Genomic DNA, 15,841 nt, shown 5'->3' on the forward strand with positions numbered 1-15,841 from the left:
AGTAAAGAATCTACCGGAGTGGCTCACCTGGTCCTGTAATATCGAAGCGGTATCTCGGTTACCGTCTTCTCATTCTGCAACTGAATCTCGTACACTGGGAAGCCGAAATTCTCTGATACATTTCCACATATCACATCCCTTCCTCCCCCACAAATTTTCTCTTGGTCACCATCTTTCGGAGATGGAAACATCGTCACTACGGTAATGTTTTGACAGCTGGGGATTTCCTGTACTAAGACGACCTCGGGTATCCCCGATCCGAAAAAAAGTGCCTTCAATTATTTTTAGACAGCCAATCAAAACGCGATGACACAGCTCTCCACTCTCAGCCAGCCAATCAGATTGCGTAAATAAAGATAAACCACACCGAATAAACCACTGCTGGCGATTTGAGATCAAGCCCTGTCATGGGAGAAATTAAATTAAATTTATCGAATTTATTAGCTTCAATAAATTTACTGAATATCCACCTGTGCGTTTCCGTTTTTGAAGAGTGTATTTCCTTGTCCAATATCAATCTCGAACTTGTACTTTACGAGGATTCATGACCTACTTGATGGTTCACTTCGCTCTAATTAGTTATGTACCATGATCACATCAATATCTGCATATTTGTATAATTCCATCACAGCAGCAATGTAAAGAAATTAACGATATCCACATTGCGTCAAGTCGTAATCAATGTGATTCTCGCTCTGTGTAGACTTCGACGGTGTAGACAGAGGCTCTATTATTAACTAGGATCGTTAATTAACTAGCAATGCCGTTTATTACTAATTCAATTTATTTTGAAGGGTGATTGTTAAATGAAACCTAACGCTATCTTTCTGCAACGTCAAATCTTTCAACACGCGTACGTTCATCATCCTCAACGTCAGGAACAGCACGACGCCATGTTGGCGCAACTTCTGCTTTCACTTAACTGGCGGTTGGTTCTTGTCCTACACACACAGGAGCTAGGTGAGTCCTTTTAGGTTAAGTGTACCATTGATTGAATGGTTGCAAGAGGGAGGGGGGGGGGGGGGGGGGGGGGGGGGGGGGGGGTTGTCCCTTGAAAAATTGCCTTAGCTCTGAAAATGACGTTTATGCTACATTCACGTTTGCAGAGCCGCTCTGCCAGTAGAATGTACATTAGACAATGACCAGTATGGTGACCGCTTTACAACGAAAGAATTTGAATTTAGAAGCACTTCTTTCGCAAGGGCAAGTTTTTGGCAATTTCGAACAGTGATCTCACTTTTTTAACGCTGCAATTCCTATATTTGCAGCAAGTGTGGTGATATATTTCAGACGGATTTCTAATACTTCGACAGTTAGCGGAAAGTCAGTTACAGGGCAACACGGCTTGACTTTTGGTGTTCATTATTCACGAGCTGTGATGCCATTCATACTTAGACTTCCTACCTTAGGCTTTGTCGTCATGATGGTGGTGCGTACTTTGGAACAAGACATTACAGTGAGTGAGTGAGTGAGTTGGGTTTAACGCCGCGTTTAACAGTATTACAGTAATATCACGGCGTGTCAATTAATGTGGGAGGACAGCCCCAAGTGATGCAGGTCTCAGATACCACTTCGGTGAAACTCACGAGCACGGGTATGGTGCTGACAAACCTAGAAACATAATCGGGGCGAACCGGGATTCGAACCCACAATCATAGGTTTCTGGCGTGCCGAAGGGACGCAGCTCTGCACAGCGAATCGCGGCGCCTTAAACGAGTGGGCCACCCGTGCCCCCACAAGACATTACAAAGGTCGCTTCATTATTTTTTTGCGATGTCTGTTTGAATAATTCATACATGATATCGGCATGCCTACTTGATGTTTGTGTTTCTCATTGAAGTGAATGGTTTGGGTAATAAACAAACGCACAGCTTTTTCCCGATGAACCACCCGTTCCAGTAGAAAAGAGACAGTCATGTTATAGTTTTGTAAACGCTTTTGGTCTTAAGCTACTGGAACTGTGTTTAACTCATGATTTATATATCTTCAACGGCAGGACAACTGGAGACAAAGAGGGTATTTCACTTACATAACACATCAAGGATGTAGCGTAATCGATTATTTTATAGGTTCAGTTAATTTTCACAATTGTTGTCAATCCATGTTTGTGGATACAAGAGTTGAGTCAAAACATTTGCCTGTATGTCTACATTTGGACATATTTCTCCCTAAAGTATCTACAAGTGTTGATTACTTTTCCACCAAAACACACAAATATAAATGGAACCCTCGTAAGCGTGTTTATAGGAAGTAATGTGTTTATAGGAAGTATAACAAATCTATGTCCATCCTTCAACGAGCTTATCGATCTTTTAACTTTTGGTTTCAATCTTGCCCTCGAAAAAATTGTTAATGTTGTTCTTTGTGCCGCTGACTGTATGAAGGTACCTTGTGTTAAAAGTTCACCCCGAAATACGGGGTTTTATAATAGTGAATGCAGACGAGCAAAACGGGAAGCAAGGCGATACATGAGGAAATTCAAAGAGAAGAAATCTAAAGAAAATAAGTTAATCTTTTGTAAAATGAGAAACAAGTATAAATATGTTTGCAGAACAGCAAAATCAAACTATCAATTTATGACACGAACAAAACTAAAGCCATCTCTATCTGATTCAACCACATTTAGGAAAGAGTTACGGAGTATATCAGGTAGCAGGGAAACAAAGAATAACATAAGTAAAGAGTGCTGGTTTGATCATTTTACAAACGTATTTCATTGTACAGATGTATTACATGCTGAAGTCGAATGTCAATGTCATGAAGATTTTATACTTGATGAGATTGACCAGTGTATTTTGGAATCGACCATTACCGACTCAGAAATCCACAAGGCTATAAATCGTTTAAAGAATGACAAATCCCCTGGTGTTGATGACGTGGTCATTGAAATGTTAAAATGTTGTGAAAATGTAAGAACTCCTTTCCTATAAGTTATTTGATTCTGGATTATTTGCTGAGAACTGGACGAAAGCTATCATCCTTCCACTACATAAGAAATGTAACAAAAATAATCCAGATAACTTTAGAGGGATATCTCTATTGTGTACAATTAATAAGGTTTAGACAAGTGTCTTAAACTCTAGACAAACTGGGCTTATATAAGAAGTAAACTACCCGAGACACAAGCAAGCTTTAGACAGGGATATTCTCCTGCTGATCACATATTCACGTTGAATGCAATTGTTAACAAATGTTTATCGAAAAGAAAAGGGAAATTATACGTTGCTCTTGTGGATTTTAAAAAAGCGTTTGATTCAGTAAATCACCTTAAGCTATGGGAGTGTCTGCACGATGTAGGCTTGGGTGGAAAGATGATGAGAGCACTTAAAGGTATCTATGCCTCCGTGAAAGCGTGTGTGAGATGTAATGATAACATTTATACATTATATATCGTGTTTAACGCCGCTTTTAACAGTATTCCAGTTATATCACGGCGTTTCAGCTTAATATGGGAGGAAAGCCCGAAGTGATGCAGGTCTCAGACGTTTACCACTTTGGTGAAACCCACGAGCACGGGTATGGTGCTGACAAACCTAGAAACATAATCGGGGCGAACATGCACATTACAGTAAAGTTGTCCTGTGGAGGTGAATGGGCGATTATTGTAAGCCGAGATCGAAGAATGTAGCAACTCTCAAGGAGATGTTGTTTCACTGATTATAACTCTTTTTTTAATCATGGCTGTTCATAAAATCTTGTGCCTTGTGTACACTGTCCCCACCCCCAGGTATATCAGCAAACATATACACATGCTGGAAATATTCGGTCAATTGCACATTGATAATACCTGGGCTTCTTGGCACTGAAGGTAAAGAAATAATATTGTTGACACGTCTCCAAACGGATTTACCATTATTGCTATTATTGAACAATATTCCTAATGCTCCATTCTATGTTGTCTGCACAATTCACTCTTATTCTTAATCGCACAATTTTCTGTTATATGGTAGTGTATTTTGTTGTTGAACAATGATTGTAGCTGTGTTACATTGGTTCTGTTGAGATTCGGTAGACGCTCATTGCATTGTGTTTAGGCAGTGATTAGTCGTCAGGAATGTGGTACTATTTAATGCGGGCAGTCGTCGGGAAGATAGTATTTGGTACTGTGGTGCGTAAACTTCCGGTATACCGTGGCCTGGCGTGGAATATTCTGTGGTGTTCTAGTGTCGCTGCACTAGTGAGGGCACTGGGTAGAAGTTTCCAGTTTTCGGAATTGGCGAGTTGGAGTGTACATACAGAGGGAAACGAGCATGTTCACGTATCTCTCACACATTCTCATCTGAGAATACATCGGACCGCTTCCGTGGTCAGGTGGTAGAGCGTCCGCCCGGAGAGCGGAAGGTCCGGGGCTCTATCCCCAGCCGCGTCATACCAAAAGATAGTACTTGTTGTTACCCTGTCTGACGCTCGGCATTAAGGGACTAACACAAGGACTGGTCGGCTCGGAGTCAGTATACTGTGTCTGAGTCGGGCATTCATGTTAAATTGCGGCATGGTATCTCAGTGACCTAGTACTATAAATCGGCTTCAGTCCGGACTAGAACAAGCAACCACACCAACACACACGTACATGCACGTCGCTATATATGTGCAGTAATCTTGGACTTGACGTTAAACCCCATTTCACCTCACCTCACCTGAGAATACATCAAGACCAGCTTTCGTGTGAAAATCACCTGCCTGGGTCCATCTCGGAAAATGGGCCACCGTAGCCGCTTGGTTAATATACTAATATCACTGACTTTTGACATCTCCACTGTATTTTTGTATTTGATACTGACCACTGCATATCATATCATATACTGACACTGAATATTGTACAACCACACTCTTGTGTACTGCCACTAGTACTGTTTCAATTGGGAATCGACAAGTAACAATTCCTTTCAAAGTTCCTAATTTCCTGAAATTCTAACAAAATCGATTAAACTTTTGTCTTTTAAATTTCACACGATCATCACCGTACCACTCATTACTACCTTAGACTGTGAAACATTACTATAATTCTTTAAAAGGCCACACGACTCGGCGCAGATGTGAAATAAAGTTTCTACAGCAGACTCGATATCAAGTAGAAGCTGGTCATTGTCAACCTAGTGTGTTTTGAAATTTGATGTGGTCCCACTGTAGAGTAGATACCTCTTTATTTTAATTGTAAACCGAGCGCGTCAGCTATGAAACGGGAGGGATATTGGACGGTTGCGCTTTTGGAATCCAGAAGTATTTGTTGATCTAGAGCTGGTTTCTTGAGGTAGCATTTATCTCCGCTGATGACGTATATGAATCTGTACTGTTGAATGTTGTGTTATGTCTTGCTACGAACACGTTACACTTAGCTAAGATGGGCAAAACTGGGTTGAGCTCACAATGTCTGACTGGCGTACGTCAGACAACGTAACCGTTGCACTTTTAATCAGTCTGTGAATACATCACCCCCTATAATTTCCGTAAGAAAATCACCAGTTTTCTTTTTCGCCTCGAAAACTAGCACACATCCATCAATAAGTCCCATGGGTTGCAGCGTGCAAAACAATGGCACGATTACCTTTACCTGATGGTACCATGGGTGTTTTTTGTCCATCTGCCGATAGCCACATGTAGTCAGTGAAATGATTCATCAAGGTAAATTATCTGGACGCCCTGACTGCGATAGTGATGAATGGTTCGGAAATTATGTGACCTCGTGGAATGATGGAATATTTTGCCCTGAAAAGTGCTTGGTCATCGCCACGCGCAGTGTATGGAAATCCCCTCTCTTGGAGGGCACTAGTTAGTGCAGTCGGGGAAACATTAATTGTATCATTAATTCCTACCAAATTCTACAAGTCAGGGTTACCTTCTGCTCATAAAGCTTGTGCACTTTACGCCTAATCACCCTGTATCAAAGCTGTTTAATATCCTTTCACTTCCAAGTTTGGTTTTTGTGACCACACCTACACCTGTTGTTTTCTGGTTTTCATACCGTAGACGTGATGGTAACCCCATAGCTTGGGCAATTTGGTTATTCAACCTATCTAAATTCATAAATGGTTTACTTCTATCTCTCTAAAGTGTAAAGTGAGTGAGTGAGTTGGGTTTAACTCCGCTTTTAACAGTATTCCAGTTATATCACGGCGTGTCAGCTTGATGTGGGAGGAAAGCCGGAAGTGATCCAGGTCTCAGACGTTTACCACTTCGGTGAAACCCACGAGCACGGGTATGGTGCTGACAAACCTAGAAACATAATGGGGGCGAACCGGGATTCGAAACCACAATCATATGTTTCTGGCGTGCCCAAGGGACGCAACTCTGCACAGCGAATCGCGGCGCTTTAGACGACTGGGCCACCCCTGCCCCCCTAAAGTGTAAAGAACTTGTATACATTTCCCAGTACAGACTCCATATCGTGTACCATGGTTATGGCTATGCAAATGTAATGTAACATGCATCATGGGAGCAATGTTAAAAAACAACAACCCGGCGTCATTTTGTCATTTTAGAAGATGCACATCTCGAATTTTCTCCAAATGATTTTTGTGTGTGGATTAGATGTTTTATGAAGATTTCATTATTGTCATAACAACGGAGTCACGTGCGCATAATTCTATAGTCCGTTTCAGACTGTCATCATTGGACTTAAAATAAATGGGAACTTCCTGTTTTCGTTCAACGTTGTCTCCTCTAAACTTGTCGATAGTACTCATTTTCACTGAAATACTTCCAACCACAGGTAGGGCGATCGGTAGTTACTCGATATTTCAATAACAGTCTGTGAAAAAATATATCTTTTTTAACAGGCAAAAAGCAGTTTTCTAGCATTTCCGACAGTACTTTAAGTGACACGTCGCTATTCTTCGCTATGCGGATGATAGACGTCGAGTTTACAGGCGTCGTGGGGAATGACATGCACAGACATGCTTACATAAGAGGACAGATTTGGTGGTGGTAGTGTGATGATGTGGGCAGCCATCTCCTACACTGGTAGAACAGACTTGGTGCAACCCATTATGCAACCAGCAAAAAGAAAACGCCCGACCTCACACGGCAGGACTAAGAACAGCCTTTTTCAGGAATCACAACAACTATTCCTGCCATGGCCCTCCAGGTCTCTAGATTTAAACCCAATCGAACATTTATGGGATGCACTGCGAGCACGTCAGCAACAGCAACAGAACCTCCGACAGTTGGAACAAGCACTGGAGACAGAGTGGGTGAACATTCCCCTGGTCACAATTCGGGATCTGATTGTTACCATGACACGACGATGCCAGTCAGTTTTGGACTCTAATGGTGGCCATAAAAGATATTGAGAACAGATGACCTTCACCTTGAAATTCGACTGTTCCATGTGTGTCAATGAAGCTGGGTCAATGACAATGATAAGTGCCAATTTGAACAATCGATTACCTTCTGTTGATTATATTTATGATAAATAAAATATTCATCTATTATCACCTTTGCTTTTCTTTTTTTGCAGAGTATATCATCACGGCTTCGTCTGAAAATGTCAAAGGAATCAGACACATAGTCCATGTCCTCAATGCTCGGTGTATATACCGATTCCCATCATCCACAATAAAATCGGAAAATCTATAACTTTTAACTTACCATTTGGGAAAGGATTAGTAATAAATAGTCAACTTTGATCTATACCTTGCAGTGGTCTGTTACTACAGAGAAGCTAAAAGGATGTAGATATGTATACCTCAGATGTAATCAGACAATGAGCTAAACACAATTGTCTAAAAACAACAATTACAACACAAAGGCTAAATGAAGTATATTAATTATAAGGGGCGACTGATAAACATATCTTTCATCGTTATTTCAGTGATCACAAGGACATATACAACTAAACATTTGCTAAGGACCACAATAGCAATCGTTAGGCAAAGGTGTGGCCCTTAGCAGATGTTGGGTAGTATATTTACCAGGATAATAGAGGCAATGTTAAAGTATTGTTTTCAGAAATCCCTCAATTCGATGGATATTGTAAACCATTTTGTTCCCAAATCGCTTCTAAAGATTGTCTAAAGCCTCAATCTCTGCTGTAAAACTCAATTCGTTCATTCTTTGAAGTATGAAACACCCTTGACCATTTATTTGTTTTCGGACAATTGGATGCACCAGCTGTGTGTTATCACTGATTTGGACTGACATATAATAGACCTGCAATATCAACCCATCATTTGATAAAGTGAAATGTTTTCAATCTCTCACACATCCTGGTTCAAAGATCACGTAATGGCATCAAAGGAAACTCTGCGTTTAATATCCACTACTATGTGCTCTCTGAGACGACTTGATGTGAGATGCGACTTGTTGTTAGAGGCGACTTGTTGTCAGAGGCGACTTGTTGTAAGATGCGACTTGTTGTCAGAGGCGACTTGTTGTCAGAGGCGACTTGTTGTAAGATGCGACTTGTTGTCAGAGGCGACTTGTTGTTGGAGGCGACTTGTTGTTAGAGGCGAATTGTTGTTAGAGGCGACTTGTTGTTAGAGGCTACTTGTTGTAAGATGCGACTTGTTGTCAGGGGCGACTTGTTGTTAGATGCGACTTGTTGATGGAGGCGAGTTGTTTTTAAAGGCGACTTGTTGTTAGAGGCGACTTGTTGTTAGAGGCGACTTGTTGTTAGAGGCGACTTGTTGTTAGAGGCTACTTGTCGTTAGAGGCGACTTGTTGTTAGAGGCGACTTGTTGTTAGATGCGACTTGTTGTTAAAGGCGACTTATCAGAGGCGACTTACGGGATCAGAGAATCAGGCTCGGTGATTGTCATCGTATACCAATTGCACATATCGATATTCATGATATCATGCACTGGATTTTCTGGTTCAGACTCGATTTTTTACAGAAGAAGGTTATGTAGCTGGAATATTGCTGTGTGTGGCCGTAAACAAACAAACAAACGTTCACTCATGAAGAAAGATACACCGTTTCAGGTACTTCCGTGTACACCCTGGGAGCATCCGGTATTTCCTATATGGAGTATGACATCAGTTCCTACACAGAAGGATACCTGCTCAAAACCCTGGAGGATGTGGAGAAGGTGTTCAAGACCCACTTCCACGTGCTGCTCCTTTGTGACGTCACTACTACTGTTTCCGTCTTACGCCAATTGGTTAGTCAAGCATCACATACATATATCAAATAAAAATGAACTTAAAAACCATATAGCCTAATAGCAGACATATACGTAGGTGACACGCTTTCCATGGACTGATAAAATCTTTGCCTCTCTTGGAAGGAATTGCGTAATATTTAAATCATAACACGATGACGATGCCATTGCAACAATCCACGAGTTTAGCGTTTAAACCCCTTCAGCATCCACCTTATTCTCCGGATCTGGCTTTGTCAAACTTCCATTTGTTCCCAAATATGAAGATAGCTTTAACCGAAAACGATTTCAACTCGAATCATGACGTCATAATAACTGTGGAGAACGTTCTGTGCAGCCAAGAGTAGGTCTTTTATGAAACGGGAATAAAATTCCCCCAACACCGTTGTTAAAATCATATTGAAGTAGAAGGATATAATGCTGAAAAATGTAAGTTTAATATTTTTATATGATCAAGTCTTTCTATGTGAGGCTCAGAACTTATCAATCAACCTTCGTACATACAAAGATGAATCAAATTGATAAACAACGTCCTTTCAGCAGTCTATGAATTCAAAGATTCGACTTGATGGAGTCCATATGTTTGGAATTAACAAATTTGAAAATACAAAGTGTGCCAAGGGCTCTTTTTACTTGTTTTTCGTCTGTCTGCAGTTTGGAATGAAAAATATCATTTTTTGTTTCGTGTGGCTCTATTGACTGTAATGCATATACCATCGCTTTCAGAAGACGATATTGACTAATGCTCGTTTACAACACGGCCTGTAATTACGGTACTCTTTACACTATACACTTTCCTCACTGCTGTAACGAAAGAAACATAAGAGTTAGTGTATACACAGTTTTAGATGTATCGAGTTGATAATTGTCGTTCCGTCACCAGTCAGGACTGTGTGGAACAAGATCCAACTCCTCGGTCGACTGGTGTCACATGTCAAGGGTGCTGGTTCTCGGGAGATCAGAGGACTTGCCTGTACTCCTGGACAGCAATATTCAGGTGGAGAACGTGGCGTTGCTGGAACTGCCTAAAGGACAGGTGAGTCATTTTTTTTTTGGACTCAAATCAAACACTCAAATATCAGAAACACCTTTTTGAGCAGTTATTGGTATGCTTTAACACGTGCTTGTTTAATTCTTGGATCTGTCATGGAGAAAGCTGTCCAATGTTTGGATGCATTGTTTATACTTTTTGATGTTTAATCAATACTGCTAAGAAGTGAAGAGAATATGTACAGTGACTGATCAGTTTTCCATGGGATCAGTAAACCTTTAATTTCATTTCTCTTTACACACCCTTTCTTATCCATATTAACTGTTATGTGTGTGTGTGTTGATCAAACATTCCAATTAATATAAATGGATCGTCTGCTTCAAACAGTAGATACAGTTTTTAACAGGGGTTATGTTAATAGGATATCCATAATATCTATATTCCCACACAGCCTGTTACTGGCGATGTTATCCCAAGAAAATGCTTGCCTAAAAGTTAACCTTTTTTTATTTCAATCAATATTCGTGTGTTTTTTTTAACCAATTTGATGCAATTGACATCCTAGTATTAACACATACAAAACATTCAAAGTTCAAAATGTGGAAAGCCAGTAATATAATAATTATGGGTCCAATTCTAAATGGTGATAATTTATAAACAAAATGACGTTAGCTTTTATTCACTGTGAGGGATAGTGAGTTTCAAATTGTCATTTGCGTCCGTTGACTATAATTACTGTATCCAATATAAGCATGACATCCTCCTAATATAGATTTATTTAATTTTATTAACTAATTCCTATTGTAAATATAAACAAATGCATTGTGTACACATCCCCGGCAAACTTCACGGTGCAACTAAACATGGCATAAGTGGATCAGATCACAATTGTTAATATCAATACACACACATGATTAAACATTTTCCGGAGTTGATATAAATTCCTTTTCCATATATTACCTTTTTCTAGTTTTGCCACTTTCGTGCTTTTGTGTCACAGGGATCACAGGGACATAACACAAAGCCAAGGATGTGGACACTGATGTTTCATCAAACGGGACATGCCTTCACAGATGTTGCTCTTTTTGATGAAACAGCCCCAAATCTGACAGAAGTGTTCCCCAATGTGAAGTTTGGTTACAATGGTCGGTTACAATGAAGGTGACTCACGCCGTTATATCCTTGGCAACATAACATCAAATGGGTTAAGTAAGATTGGTCGTGTATCTGAGAAGATTGAGATCCTTGCCTGGATCCTAACAAGGGGCTAAACATTGTAGGAAATAATTTCTGATTCTAATTCTAACTAATTAGAAGCCCCTCTCATGAAATCAAACATATTCAGTATACAATCAATATCATGTCTGATAGGCGCATTTTGAGCAACTATTTGAAAATGAAATACATATTAATAAGCCATGCGTTAATGGATAAAACATAATGCATTGCTTGAAGTACACAAGAGGATCGAAAGGCCATAAAATCATCCCACATTTTACAATGAAATTAATTTTCCTCTTTTTTTTTTTTATAAGGGTAATATCCGCAGGATTTAAAAAGTAGATAACTGTTCATGAAAATGTTAAATTTTACATTAAAAATGCTTGTTATTTCCCTGTATCTTCAGCAAAATAGCTATGGATATGGCTACGAGATAGTGAATAAACGGAGGGTGTTTGGTTATCCTTTCCGAATATTGAAGATGCTGGCACAGAAAATGAATTTTAGGTGAGTTAATTACTCTACATTATTTCCTTCTCCAGATTGAAGTATGTTTGGTTTGCCCGTGGTTTACTGGAGAATCAACTATGGTTATATTTTATCTAGTACCACAGACGTAATTTGAGGTAAATTAAAAAATATATATGATTTCGTATGAATGAAAAAAGGCTACCAGTATATTTGTTTTAAGTGTCAACACAGTCAAACTTCGGCAAAACATAGTTCTCTATGCAGTAGTTGTCAATACACACACCTCCAAATTCCAGATATTGTTCAGGTACACTACATCAGATGTTTCACTTCTTTGAAAGGCATTTAGAAGTTGGATACTGAGTAAGGATAAAGTATATGGATGAACAACTACATTATAACATTCAAGAGCGGCGTAGGTTCTAACACCATTATCAAGCAAGTGATGTACAGATTATGGTTGACAAGCATAGATACAGGTTAATTCGGTTGAGTGGTATGGGGGAGTTGGTACAATAGAATGGGACCCGTGAATATCCGGATAAGAATAGGTCTTATAACTAATAATTGTCATAAGAGGCGACTAACCGGGACTGGGTTGTCAGGCTCACTAATTTGGTTGATGCATATCACCGTATCCAAATTGCGTGGATCGATGATCATGATATCAATCACTAGATTGTCACTGACACTGTAACACATTAAACCTCTTCATTTTGCACCTCTTGGTCCACTAATTTTGCTTTTATGGCCAAAAATATCCATATTGCGTTTCTTTATTTGAAGAGTATATATGAACGCGTTTTGTTTTTTAAAAAAGTTACAGAGTTATAGCACCAAGGGAAGATGACTGGGGCAAGAACATTAATGGCTCTTGGACAGGGGTTTTCGGAATGCTGCAGAGGAGGGTACGATGGTATTGGATTTTTCGTTGAAAACTGCGGTTTCAGATTCATGAAACGTCATTCAATAGTTTGGTATGTACGTTTTTGGTGAAAGACATACATGTGGTGTATCACAAACTGAATGCCATCAGAACCTGTGCCTTTTACAATCATAGAATCCTTAATCCAATTACGTTTGGACGTTATATCACTTTCTTTGGGGAAATCATAACAGGTCAGTCTACTGAAACAAATAGTGTCATAAAGTTTCCAACCACTATAATGAGCGTTCCATTGTTCCTATTAGCATTAATGACACATTCTAATCCAATATAGATCATAACATCTCTTTCCGTAAAATCAATAAAAATATCTTTGTTGTAGGAAGCAGACTTTGCGTCGGACATGCTAACTATTCACCTTGATCGCACTGCGGTTTCCGATTATATCCTGCCTCCAATAGGTGAAAACAAACGAATGATCCTGTACAAGAAAGAGAAGGATGCTGATGGGGACCATCTGATGGTCTTTCTTATGGCTTTCCAGCCTGATGTCTTTACCATATTTGGAGGGGCTTTGGTTATGATCGTTGTTGTCCTGTCCTCCGCTAGATTAATTCATAAGACGGATGAACAAACGAATCATGCAAATTCAAAAAACGATATCAAGCTTGATGGAAATACTCAAATAGAAAACGGGAGCCCACCAAGCGTCTGTGCAAAACAGATTATTATGCTGACATGTTTTGAAGTTTTTGGAGCAACTTTAAAGCAAGGTCAGTAAATTCTTGTTAAACAAATCATTCATCAATATTTTCAACATCATTTTCCTGTCAAGTTATGTAACAACGTAACAACCTCAGCCTCAAAAGTTTGACTTTTACTTATTATAAATATACATAAATGTGTACAGAGTTATTATATGAGGGGATATGCAACACTGACTCTTCAAATTGAAAGGTAGTTTTGCCAGGACCAGAAGAGCATAATTGTTATAATCCCGGAATCTCCTGATCTAATGCTCTGCCAGTCTGCATCATGGGCTCGTGGGTATCAATGAAGTTTCCCACCTACATATGGCTCTCCGTTACGTTTAAGATAATATTAATATTATTATACCATCTCACTCACCCATTTATTTTACGATGCATGCACTATGCTAAATGACATACATATCATTGTAGAGATTTCCATACCATTATTTGCACACAGGATCCACCAACAGTTCATGCCACAACTCGGAACGGATCTTGATAAGTGGATGGTGGATATTTACAACTATCATCTCTGCTGTCTACTGTGGGGCCATGATGGCAACATTTGCTGTAAAATTAGAAACACCACCCTTTTCCAGTTTGGCTGAATTAGTGTCCAGAAAGGATTATACAATAGGATATGATTCATCAAGCATCACCGAAATCATCATTCAGGTAAAATGAAAAGCAAGTGCATTTAACCATTCTAATACCCTACAATACACAGTGTCGATAGTAACTACCAATAAGGCAGAGTGCTTGCACTGCATTATTGTTTTTCAGAATGCAAATCTATCATATGTGGTGGCAATGAAACAAAGAACCCGCGACCAATCTATCAAAGATCCTGACCTACTCAGTAGCAACGTCACCAAGCATTTGCAGAGGGTTCAAGAAGGGAAATACGCTTTCATCACCGGCATGTTAATTCTCCCCTTGGGTCGGGCTAAATGCCAGTTAGACATGTTGGACTCGAGACTTAGTAGTGCTTATACAGCCTTCCATCTACCAAAGTCCTCACCATTCAAACACGATCTGCAAAAAAGGTATGTACGTGAATATCGTTAAAGCAAATTCGAAACATGGCAGTATGTGGGCACCCTGAAGTTTGATCACTTACCCAGGCTATCAATATGTAATTGAATATTATCCATTACCATCAGTATATTATCTGCAGCCTATAATTTCGTTTCGCTTTGGTAAAAGGGACAAAAACGTATGCTGATTTGGTGAAATGATTGATTTATTACTGTGTCTTGTACCAAATTTATTAACAGTTTCATTAGCATTTCTTGGCAATTGAATTATGAAGAATGGAATCAAATAACAATTTAATTTGTTACATTATTTAACAATTTGAATTTCTTGTTCCCACCAGCATGCATTTCCTCCGCGACAGTGGCATCCTGCATCAACTATTTCAAGAATGGCTTCAGTCGGTCCCAGAAGAGATATGTCAAGAAGAGGAGTTCCCTAAGGCTGTGTCGCTGATCAAGATTCAGATTATCTTCTTAGCTGCGGGAATTGGACTGGGCTGGAGTATCCTGATACTGATGGCAGAGATTATTTTGCATAGAACAAAACGTGACATCTGTCAAAGATGAAAAGGCAATGCTGGCGTCCATCTTCTTGTCAAAGTGCAACACAGGAACACTTGGTTAGATGAGGGAAATAAGAACATTTTATTACCCACATGTAGATGCGGATACTATTATTCTCTTGTAACCTCCGTCGCTCAATGTCGATTGACTGTTTTAGAAATCATGTAATTTAATTGGTTCACGACGCAATGCTGGAATGTTCGTTCATCTTTTCCCACAAAGCTCTGTCATTTACAACAATAGGCATTCTTAACAATATGTTTTTAAATAATGTCGAAAGTTTTTTTCTGATCTGTTAGACCGGCCTTTAATCTTGAACTCAGCATTTTCGCATACATGTCAGAGATTACAACTGCATGATCGTTCACGCATAACCTCACTACGACCCATGCCAGTGAACAAAACGAATAAAAGCGCATCAAAACTATCGTAACATCGACTCGATCCGTGTTTAGGCTGAAAGTGACAGTCTACAGCCATCTATGAATTAATCTTACTATCTGTTATGATAACCTTTCAGTGATGGGTCAGTTCATCAATAATGACTAACACATGTAACGGCCACAGGTTCATAAACTTCGGAAATCTCTCCCGTAACGTTTATCGTGTTGGCCATTATGACGTCTTGCACTTGATGTAAAAGTATTACGTACGACGTGCTGTCATTCTGACTGACTTACTATGGTACATGTAGTTCTTAACAGACATTTCCCACCAAATGATGATGGTATTTGAATACATTTGGTGTGAACAAACTACAACAGATGTTCCTGTAAAACACTTTGAGCATAGATAAAGAGTTGAGCATCTCTTTTGGAGGA

General features: G+C 39.5%; 1 protein-coding gene across 1 annotated transcript; it reads left to right on the top strand.

The window, feature by feature from the left end:
• The first annotated feature begins 8,960 nt into the window (after nt 1-8,960).
• On the top strand, nt 8,961-15,023 carry LOC139458588 (probable glutamate receptor). The gene is made up of 8 exons (XM_071240016.1): nt 8,961-9,098; nt 11,099-11,243; nt 11,700-11,817; nt 12,602-12,689; nt 13,050-13,440; nt 13,877-14,094; nt 14,203-14,465; nt 14,798-15,023. The coding sequence occupies exons 1-8, from the start codon at nt 8,961-8,963 to the stop codon at nt 15,021-15,023; spliced, it is 1,587 nt and encodes a 528-aa protein (XP_071096117.1).
• The last annotated feature ends 818 nt before the right edge of the window (nt 15,024-15,841 follow it).

Source organism: Haliotis cracherodii, unplaced genomic scaffold, assembly GCF_022045235.1.
Source record: "Haliotis cracherodii isolate W230 unplaced genomic scaffold, xgHalCrac1.p SCAF_13, whole genome shotgun sequence".
Lineage (NCBI taxonomy): Eukaryota > Metazoa > Mollusca > Gastropoda > Lepetellida > Haliotidae > Haliotis > Haliotis cracherodii.